Genomic DNA, 11837 nt, shown 5'->3' with positions numbered 1-11837 from the left:
AAACTCATGTTCCTTCCTAGATGCATTTTATTAGTCCTATTAGACGGTTGTGTAGTTCTCTTGTATTTACAGCACTTAGAGCCTTTTATACCATCATTAAAGACATGGACACAGTTCATAACAGTAACTGCTCTATCTGAGGTAAACAGTAAAGTAGCTTTGAATCGCCCCACTATCCTATAAACGCCATGCTCTATAAAATGAGCCATAAAGTAAGTTGTGGTGTTGTGTTACCTGTGAAATAGTGTTCCTAAAACTCCTGCACTTACTGCTGTTAGAGTTCAAGGTTTAGATGGGAGGGCGGCTGGGAGCAGTTGGTATGACAGGCTATGACAGGTTATGACGTATGTTATATCATGCTCGTGGCATGGTTTACAAGACAGGTTTCTGGAGAAGGGTTCAAGCAGAGTGATAGCGAGAGTTTTCAATGACGTCAATGATGTCCGATTTCCCCCTGCGTCAAAGTAAGTCACAGCTTTCTCTCTAACACCCTCGCTATCTCTCTCTCTCTCTCTCTCCCTCCCTCTCTCCTCTCTTTCTCTCTCTCTCTCCCTCTCTCATTTTCTCTCCCTCCCTCTCTCTCTCTTGCTCTCCCTCTCCATCTCTGTCTCTCTCTCCCTCTAACCCTCTCTCCTCGCTCTCCCTCTCTCCTTCTCTATCTCTTGCTCTCCCTCTCTCTCTCTTGCTCTTCCTCTCCCTCTCTTGCTCTTCCTCTCTTGCTCTCTCTCTCCTCTCTCTCTCACCCTCTCTCTTGCTCTCCATCTCTGTCTCTCTCTCCATCTCGCACTCTCTCTCTCTCCATCTCGCGCTCTCTCTCTCTCTCTCTCTCTCTCACCCTCTCTCTTGCTCTCCATCTCTGTCTCTCTCTCCATCTCGCTCTCTCGCTCTCTCTCTCTCTCTCTCTCTCTCTCTCTCTCTCTCTCTCTCTCTCTCGGGGCTGTTTTTCTTTAAATCAGTAACAGGAAGCTAATGACAACCAGACCTCTGACTGACCGCACTACCCTGAGAGAAGGGGAAAGAGGGGGAGAAGAAGGAGACAGAGAGGGAGAGGAGAATAGTAGAGAGGAAAGGAAAATAGGGGGTGAAAGGGGGTAAAAGGAGAGAGAAAGAAGGAGGATGAGAGAAAGGGGAAAAAAGGGTGAATGGAAGAGAGAGAGAGCGAGAGGAGACTGCATTCTAATGAGAGAGAAGGAGAGAGGGAAATAGAAAGATAGAAAGGTTAAGGCAGAAAGTCTCTGAGAATGTATCCCAGATGGGAGAGTGGGGTCACGACCCCTCAAGTTAGGACATCTCTAAGATCGGCCCTTTCTAGTGTAAAGTAACTAACTAACTAATGTAAACATACAGTAGAGTAGCATGAACTGAGGAAGAGCTGCCGACTCTCATGTAGATCAACATTGTTTTTCCTGTGGGAACATCCTCTGGCCTAAAGTAAACCAGATATATGTAAATATGTGGTAATGATCCTCCTTTCAGACACTAGTATATTAGTAGGAGCTGCATGATAACAACGACTAACGTACAGTAACAGCAGTACATGTTATTGTGTGGGAGGAGAAAGGACCTGGGGTTTTCTACAGCTTCTCCCCCCTGAGGTTGAGATGAGTGAAGCTTTCTTGGCTCTCCTTCTCTCTTTGTGTGTTTGGCGTGCCCGCACGTGTGTGTGTGTGTGTGTGTGTGTGAGGCTTTCTTGGCAGACTTGGTGGATGTAGGGATTTTACCTACCGCGCTTAGGCTGTTGAGGCTGTTGCCAACACAAACACACATAGAGAGGGCCTGAAAGGAGAGAGAGAGAGAGAGAGAGAGAGAGAGAGAGAGAGAGAGAGAGAGAGAGAGAGAGAGAGAGAGAGAGAGAGAGAGTAATGGTATGCATGTATCAGGGACCACACAGGGTCAAAGGCAGGGGGAAACACAGCACTGGTTTCTACCTCCAACCTAGCTGTAGTGTTTGTCTATTCGCCTCACTGTGTTACACAGTATAAACCAGTTCCAGTTTGTTAAAGGGAAAAGGCTGCCTACTCAGTGTATCAGAAGGATAGTTTGTAAAGCACAGCTGGCTGTTTTAATGAAAGCACCAGTTGTCAGTGTTCCAGGAGTAATAGAGGTGCAGACATCCACAGACTAACAAGTGTCTCCACTATACTATGACTATACTACAATAATCCCCTCTCTCTCACTCTCTCTCTCTCTATCTCAATTCAATTCAAGGGGCTTTATTGGCATGGGAAACATGTTTACATTGCCAAAGCACATAAAATGGATAAACAAAAGTGAAATAAACAATAAAAGGTGAACAGTAAATATTACACTCACTAATTCCAAAATAATCCTCTCCCTCTCTCTGTCTCGCTCTCCCTCTCTCTCTCTCGCTCTCTCTCTCTCTCTCTCGCTCTCTTTCTCTCTCCCTCTCATCTCTCTGTTCCCTTGTAAAAGCTTTAATAGATAGAGTTACAGAGTGATTTTTAGGGTGGCAGGTAGCCTAGAGGTTAGAGCATTAGGCCGGTAACCAAAAGGTTGCTAGTTTGAATCTGTTGATCTGCCTTTGAGAGGCAGTCAACCCTAACTACTCCAGGGTTGCCTCCAATCATGTCGGATCTGTAACCCCACTGTCTGAGAGGGTCTCAGGGGGAGTGGGATAAGTAAGAAACACATTCCCACTGGCCACCACACATGTACATGTGTGAAACAGGACAAATATAAGCACCCCCTATTTGAGATAATATTACATAGACTATTCTACCTAATGACTGGATAATGACTTGAATTGGTGATGTCAGCAGGGGGTTGGTTCAAGAGGAGATGTTGTTGCATTGTCCTTCCTAATGATGATTAACGATAGGATTGGGTGAGGGAAAACTGATCCTAGATCTGTACCTAAGGGCGACTTCTATCTGGAGCCAACTTAAACAGGGTCATAAACAAGAGGGAGTCGAGGCGCTTCTTAATGAATTATGGGTAATTAGAATATAGGCACAATTAGGAATATAATAATTTAGGTTTTTGATTGAGTGATGGATTGATTGATCAGACAAACGCTAGTAAACTTTTAAAATCTCAAGGAATGATGTCAGTGAATTGGTGCTTAAAAAAGAAATCGATGGGTGCTAAATTGTGTGTTTATAAGTACATGTGCTATTTGTTTTATACATGAATACTATTGATGTTTATATTCTATACAGTATATTCTATATGCTTTTGTGTATTAAAGACGTTTTTTGAGAGTGAAGTTTGTTTTTATACTATGAGACTCTCGCACGCACACACACACACACACGCTCCAGCTATATAGCTGTAATTACAGACTAGGCCACCACAACTATCTTTGACCCCACCCAACGCTTTACTGAGGGGCAGCCTGGGACACACACACACACACACACACACACACACACACACACACACACACACACACACACACACACACACACACACACACACACACAGAACTGCGGTGCCAGACAGCAGTGCCATACTGCAATACAGTGGCAATACCAGCCTGAGGCGGTGTTCTCTCTCTAATAATAACCATCCTTATTATGAGTCCTGCAGCTCTTGTTTACCTCTCCTTATGGTGGTGTTTGTATATGTGTGTCTGTGTATGTGTGTGTATGTGTGTGTCTGTATGTATGTGTGTAGGTGTATGTATGTATATATGTGAGTGCATGCGTGTGTGTGTTTGCGTGTCTGTCTGTCTGTCTGTGTGTGTGTGTGTGTGTGTATATATATATGTGTGTGTGTGTGTGTGTGTGTATCAGTGGAGGCTGCTGAGAGGAGGACAGCTCATAATAATGGTTGGAATGGTATCAAACACCTGGTTTCCAGGTGGTTCATTCCATTCCACTGACTCCCTTATTATGAGCCGTCCTCCCCTCAAAAGCCTCCACTGGTGTGTGTGTGTTTTCTGTCTGTAATAGACTCTCTCTGGGTACCAGACCCAACAGTACTCAGAAACATATTCCGTTCTAATTTAACCCTTTCAGTCAAAGGTTAGAGGTCAAAGGTTAGAGGTCAATCACAGTGTTTCCATGGAGAGTTACAGGTAGTCTTCCTTATCTGGAATCAAGCTTTACTGTTCATCCAACTGGTGGAAACGTATTGGACATGATAGGTTACCTTTCTTAAAATACATTTTCGTTTTTTTTGCTCTCTTGTTTTGTAAGTATTTGTGCTGCTGCAAGTGTTTGGAGAACTATATAGAACTGAATACATGAAAAGATCTTTGCCTTTATAAAACCTCTCTAAACACCCTCCCACCCACCCTCCTCACCTCCTTCACGCAGTGCCCCCCAGCCCGTGACCCAACAGAGTAGCCCAGGTTCTTGCTGGTGTGTAGGTGATGGCAGGCAGGCGGGCTGGGCCAGGGTGCCTGGAGCTGCAGGTCTCTCCAGTCGCAGCAAAGCCAAGTCATAATCGTGTGTCTCGTCATCGTAGTACTGGTGCAGGAGGATCTGCTGCACCCGAATGGCGTCCTGCTGCGGTTCAATAGGAACTTACCTAGGTAGACCGTCCCCGCTCTGGGAGAGAGACTGGGGGAGAGAGGGAACATTTTAATTCTCTCTCTTCCTGTTTACACGCTAGGAAAGTAAAGACTTGGGGTGGTGGAGGGGGAAAGAGAGGGATGGAGGGAGGGGAGATGAGAGGAGAGGAGAGGCGAGGGGTCAAGAGGAGAGGAGAGCAGAGGAGAGGAGAGCAGAGGAGAGGGAGAGGAGTCAAGAAGAGGAGACGAGAGGAGCAGAGAGGAGATGGAGAGGAGTCAAAAGGAGAGGAATCGAGAGGAGAAGAGAAGAGAAGAGGAGAGGAGAATAAGGAGAATAAGGAGATTAAGGAGAATAAGGGGAAAGAGAATGGTAGACAACAAGAAGCAAACAACATTAAAACAAAAACAACACTTCTTGTTGCTCTGTTCCTGTACTCACCGGTCGTCATAGAAACAGTGGGCAGCGGAGACCACCCATTGGCTGGAGACCAGAGCCCCCCCACAGACATGACGTCCACCGATCTGAAGGCTGACCTGCCAAGGCCACTCCCCTTCAGTAGCGTTGACTCCTCCCACAACGCGACTGGTGAACTGCCTCAGACCACAGTCTGGCAAGAGGACACACACACAGGTACGGAAACACAAACACACACACACACGCATACACACACACAGAAACGCATGCAGATACGCACACACACACACACACAAGCAGAGATACATAAATGAGCATGAGAGAGAGATTGTAGTGTGTGTGTGTGTGTGTATGTGTGTGTGTGTGTGTGTGTGTGTGTGTGTGTGTGTGTGTGTGTGTGTGTGTGTGTGTGTGTGTGTGTGTGTGTGTGCATCTTCTTCTCTCACCACAGTGTCTCTCATCGGAGGCATCAGGACAGTCGGTGATGAAGTCACACTCTGGGTTAGGCTTCTTCAGACACGTCCCATCAACACACACATACGTCTTGTCTGTACACTGCACACCTAGAGACACACACACATACGTCTTGTCTGTACACTGCACACCTAGAGACACACACACACATACGTCTTGTCTGTACACTGCACACCTAGAGACATACACACATATGTCTTGTCTGTACACTGCACACCTAGAGACACACACACATACGTCTTGTCTGTACACGGCACACCTAGAGACACACACACATACGTCTTGTCTGTACACTGCACACCTAGAGACACACACATTATGTATCAATACACCACAAACCTGTACACACACACACACATGCATAATACGCACACACACATACACACACGCACAGTTACCCTCAGTGCAGTTCTCTTCATCCATGGCCTCTAGGCAGTCTGGGTGCTGGTCACACACCTTGAAGTAGTCAACACACTGACTGTCCTCTGGACACTGGTACTGGGCTATACACACTGGGACACACACACACACACACACACACACACACAGAGTGTCAGTCAATCAGCCATTTGGTGCTAATGATATATGCTATACAGCCCGATGATTGTCCCTAACTTGAAACAGGTCAGTTTAACATTTTTATAATTACTAATATATTTTTTTACATTGTTGAATGTTCCTCTCATCTCGCTAGATGTCATTGTGTAATGTATCAAGACAATTTAGTTCCACAGGGATTTCCAGTGAGGATTTGGCCTTTTGAACAATCATAGCTACATGCACTAGGCTCAATAAAATGTAAATACCTTATAAATGTTTCACAATTTAAATGTTCTGAATGTGTTTTAACTTGATGAACTGACCACAGTTCCTCTCGTCCAGTCCGTTGGGGCAGTCTTTGATGCCATCACAGGCTGGAACACACAGACCATTTAGAGTACACAGGAACTGACCATGACAGGCTGGAACACACAGACCATTTAGAGAACACAGGAACTGACCAGGACAGGCTGCAACACACAGACCATTTAGAGAACACAGGAACTGACCAGGACAGGCTTCAACACACAGACCATTTAGAGTACACAGGAACTGACCAGGACAGGCTGGAACACACAGACTATTTAGAGAACACAGGAACTGACCAGGACAGGCTGGAACACACAGACCATTTAGAGAACACAGGAACTGACCAGGGTAGGCTGGAACACAGACAATTTAGAGAACACAGGAACTGACCAGGACAGGCTGCAACACACAGACCATTTAGAGAACACAGGAACTGACCAGGACAGGCTTCAACACACAGACCATTTAGAGAACACAGGAACTGACCAGGACAGGCTGGAACACACAGACCATTTAGAGAACACAGGAACTGACCAGGACAGGCTGGAACACACAGACCATTTAGAGAACACAGGAACTGACCAGGACAGGCTGGAACACACAGACCATTTAGAGAACACAGGAACTGACCAGGACAGGCTGGAACACACAGATCATTTAGAGAACACAGGAACTGACCAGGACAGGCTGCAACACACAGACCATTTAGAGAACACAGGAACTGACCAGGACAGGCTGCAACACACAGACCATTTAGAGAACACAGGAACTGACCAGGACAGGCTGGAACACACAGACCATTTAGAGAACACAGGAACTGACCAGGACAGGCTGGAACACACAGACCATTTAGAGTACACAATAACTGACCAGGACAGGCTGGAACACACAGACCATTTAGAGTACACAGGAACTGACCAGGACAGGCTGCAACACACAGACTATTTAGAGAACACAGGAACTGACCAGGACAGGCTGGAACACACAGACCATTTAGAAAACACAGGAACTGACCAGCACAGGCTGGAACACACAGACCATTTAGAGAACACAGGAACTGACCAGGATAGGATGGAACACACAGACTATTTAGAGTACACAGCAACTGACCAGGACAGGATAGAACACACAGACCATTTAGAGTACACAGCAACTGCCAGGACAGGATGGAACACACAGACCATTTAGAGAACACAGGAACTGACCAGGACAGGATGGAACACACAGACCATTTAGAGAACACAGGAACTGACCAGGACAGGCTGCAACACACAGACTATTTAGAGTACACAGGAACTGACCATGACAGGCTGGAACACACAGACCATTTAGAGAACACAGGAACTGACCAGGACAGGCTGGAACTCACAGACCATTTAGAGAACACAGGAACTGACCAGGACAGGCTGGAACACACAGACCATTTAGAGAACACAGGAACTGACCAGGACAGGATGGAACACACAGACCATTTAGAGAACACAGGAACTGACCAGGACAGGCTGGAACACACAGACCATTTAGAGTACACAGGAACTGACCAGGACAGGCTGGAACACACAGACCATTTAGAGTACACAGGAACTGACCAGGACAGGCTGCAACACACAGACTATTTAGAGTACACAGGAACTGACTATGACAGGCTGGAACACATAGACCATTTAGAGAACACAGGAACTGACCAGGACAGGCTGGAACACACAGACCATTTAGAGAACACAGGAACTGACCAGGACAGGCTGGAACACACATACCATTTAGAGAACACAGGAACTGACCAGGATAGGATGGAACACACAGACTATTTAGAGTACACAGCAACTGACCAGGACAGGATGGAACACACAGACCATTTAGAGAACACAGGAACTGACCAGGATAGGATGGAACACACAGACTATTTAGAGTACACAGCAACTGACCAGGACAGGATAGAACACACAGACCATTTAGAGTACACAGCAACTGCCAGGACAGGATGGAACACACAGACCATTTAGAGAACACAGGAACTGACCAGGACAGGATGGAACACACAGACCATTTAGAGTACACAGCAACTGACCAGGACAGGATGGAACACACAGACCATTTAGAGAACACAGGAACTGACCAGGACAGGCTGGAACACACAGACCATTTAGAGAACACAGGAACTGACCAGAACAGAAAGGAACACACAGACCATTTAGAGTTCACAGGAACTGACCAGGACAGGCCGTCCTCCCCTCAGCAGCCTGTTACGACTGGTAGTATGTAATACAAACACACCTTACTGTATGTCATAAGCACATCATTTCTTCCACTTTCTCATCTCTTCATCTGTCACATAACATCATTTCAGCACACAACCTAAAAATCACCCTAAACACCTCTTGTTCAAAATAACTCCCGATCTGATTGGTTGAACAGACAGACAGTCTGTAGAGAAAGATTACCTATAGCACCTTCACCCTAACCCTAGGTCTGAGGTCAAACCCTTGACCAATGTCTGTTATCCAGGCCTCAGACTCACGATCTGATTGGTTGAAGAGGCTGTAGTGGACCTGGAGTCCAGGCCCTGTGATTGACACCTCGGACGTCACGACAATGCTGGTTGCTGTGGAGAGGAGGTAGAGGCGCTCAGCATACGGCTGGAGACCTCTCATCCCACAGAACCTGAGGCAGAGACACAGGTAAAATTATACGGATGAAACAGGTGTGTGTGTGTGTGTGTGTGTGTGTGTGTGTGTGTGTGTGTGTGTGTGTGTGTGTGTGTGTGTGTGTGTGTGTGTGTGTGTGTGTGTGTGTGTGTGTGTGTGTGTGTGTGTACCTGCGGTTTTGTACCATCCACTGTCCCTTTGTACAGGCCTGGTTATAGTTGGCCCTGCTCAGCTCATAACCTTCAAACTCCAGAGATAGTCCATAGTCTGCAGAGGGCACCTAGGACACCTGATCTAGGGGATGTAAAACATTTAGTTTGGTAAGTTACTGCTGACCTAGGGGATGTAAAACATTTAGTTTGGTAAGTTACTGCTGACCTAGGGGATGTAAAACATTTAGTTTGGTAAGTTACTGCTGACCTAGGGGATGTAAAACATTTAGTTTGGTAAGTTACTGCTGATCTAGGGGATGTAAAACATTTAGTTTGGTAAGTTACTGCTGACATAGGGGATGTAAAACATTTAGTTTGGTAAGTTACTGCTGACCTAGGGGATGTAAAACATTTAGTTTGGTAAGTTACTGCTGACCAAGGGGATGTAAAACATTTAGTTTGGTAAGTTACTGCTGACCTAGGGGATGTAAAACATTTAGTTTGGTAAGTTACTGCTGACCTAGGGGATGTAAAACATTTAGTTTGGTAAGTTACTGCTGACCTAGGGGATGTAAAACATTTAGTTTGGTAAGTTACTGCTGATCTAGGGGATGTAAAACATTTAGTTTGGTAAGTTACTGCTGACATAGGGGATGTAAAACATTTAGTTTGGTAAGTTACTGCTGACCTAGGGGATGTAAAACATTTAGTTTGGTAAGTTACTGCTGACCAAGGGGATGTAAAACATTTAGTTTGGTAAGTTACTGCTGACCTAGGGGATGTAAAACATTTAGTTTGGTAAGTTACTGCTGACCTAGGGGATGTAAAACATTTAGTTTGGTAAGTTACTGCTGACCTAGGGGATGTAAAACATTTAGTTTGGTAAGTTACTGCTGACCTAGGGGATGTAAAACATTTAGTTTGGTAAGTTACTGCTGACCAAGGGGATGTAAAACATTTAGTTTGGTAAGTTACTGCTGATCTAGGGGATGTAAAACATTTAGTTTGGTAAGTTACTGCTGACCTAGGGGATGTAAAACGTTTAGTTTGGTAAGTTACTGCTGACCTAGGGGATGTAAAACATTTAGTTTGGTAAGTTACTGCTGACCTAGGGGATGTAAAACATTTAGTTTGGTAAGTTACTGCTGACCTAGGGGATGTAAAACATTTAGTTTGGTAAGTTACTGCTGACCTAGGGGATGTAAAACATTTAGTTTGGTAAGTTACTGCTGACCTAGGGGATGTAAAACATTTAGTTTGGTAAGTTACTGCTGACCAAGGGGATGTAAAACATTTAGTTTGGTAAGTTACTGCTGATCTAGGGGATGTAAAACATTTAGTTTGGTAAGTTACTGCTGACCTAGGGAATGTAAAACATTTAGTTTGGTAAGTTACTGCTGACCTAGGGGATGTAAAACATTTAGTTTGGTAAGTTACTGCTGACCTAGGGGATGTAAAACATTTAGTTTGGTAAGTTACTGCTGATCTAGGGGATGTAAAACATTTAGTTTGGTAAGTTACTGCTGACCTAGGGGATGTAAAACATTTAGTTTGGTAAGTTACTGCTGATCTAGGGGATGTAAAACATTTAGGTTGGTAAGTTACTGCTGACCCAGGGGATGTAAAACATTTAGTTTGGTAAGTTACTGCTGACCTAGGGGATGTAAAACGTTTAGTTTGGTAAGTTACTGCTGACCTAGGGGATGTAAAACATTTAGTTTGGTAAGTTACTGCTGACCTAGGGGATGTAAAACATTTAGTTTGGTAAGTTACTGCTGACCTAGGGGATGTAAAACATTTAGTTTGATAAGTTACTGCTGACCTAGGGGATGTAAAACATTTAGTTTGGTAAGTTACTGCTGATCTAGGGGATGTAAAACATTTAGTTTGGTAAGTTACTGCTGACCTAGGGGATGTAAAACATTTAGTTTGGTAAGTTACTGCTGACCTAGGGGATGTAAAACATTTAGTTTGGTAAGTTACTGCTGACCTAGGGGATGTAAAACATTTAGTTTGGTAAGTTACTGCTGACCAAGGGGATGTAAAACATTTAGTTTGGTAAGTTACTGCTGACCTAGGGGATGTAAAACATTTAGTTTGGTAAGTTACTGCTGACCTAGGGGATGTAAAACATTTAGTTTGGTAAGTTACTGCTAACCTAGGGGATGTAAAACATTTAGTTTGGTAAGTTACTGCTGACCTAGGGGATGTAAAACATTTAGTTTGGTAAGTTACTGCTGACCTAGGGGATGTAAAACATTTAGTTTGGTAAGTTACTGCTGACCTAGGGGATGTAAAACATTTAGTTTGGTAAGTTACTGCTGACCTAGGGGATGTAAAACATTTAGTTTGGTAAGTTACTGCTGACCTAGGGGATGTAAAACATTTAGTTTGGTAAGTTACTGCTGACCAAGGGGATGTAAAACATTTAGTTTGCGTTCTGTCAGTGCCTGATTATATTTTGGTCTGCAGTGTGTGTCCACATGCGTTTGTGTGTGTGTGTGTGTGTGTGTGTGACTCGTAGCCCTTTCCTGAAGTCAAACGACCAAATCATCCTCTAGTGGCCTCATGGGTGGAATGTTATTCATATTTTTTTTATCATTTCATAATGAATAAACATATTTTTTTTTTACCCCCGAAAATCTGGTGTTTCTATGTGAAACAGTCTTCTGTGATGTATATAAACTGTAATATTGGGATGCAAACTCAAAATTGAATACATTTCAAGTACAAGTGAAGGGATGGAGAAAGAGAACAGAAGGGATGACAGAGAGGATGAGAGGAGTCTTTGAGGGTTTATGTGTTACCATGATTTATTACCAATT

The 11837-nt window shown here is 44.5% G+C and overlaps 1 protein-coding gene across 1 annotated transcript in view; it reads right to left on the bottom strand.

Annotated features, from left to right (window-relative positions):
* Positions 1 to 997: 997 nt before the first annotated feature.
* The window catches only part of LOC115177913 (transmembrane protease serine 6-like), a 20141-nt gene continuing 9301 nt past the window's right edge, over positions 998 to 11837 (bottom strand). The window contains 8 exon segments of the mRNA XM_029738909.1: positions 998 to 1002; positions 4268 to 4462; positions 4465 to 4526; positions 4917 to 5085; positions 5339 to 5455; positions 5765 to 5878; positions 6230 to 6328; positions 8734 to 8876. Coding sequence (XP_029594769.1) covers positions 998 to 1002; positions 4268 to 4462; positions 4465 to 4526; positions 4917 to 5085; positions 5339 to 5455; positions 5765 to 5878; positions 6230 to 6328; positions 8734 to 8876 — 904 coding nt within the window.

This window comes from Salmo trutta, chromosome 38, assembly GCF_901001165.1.
Source record: "Salmo trutta chromosome 38, fSalTru1.1, whole genome shotgun sequence".
Taxonomy (NCBI): domain Eukaryota; kingdom Metazoa; phylum Chordata; class Actinopteri; order Salmoniformes; family Salmonidae; genus Salmo; species Salmo trutta.
The sequence above is the reverse complement of the archived record's forward strand: the minus strand, read 5'-3'. Positions and strand labels throughout refer to the sequence as shown.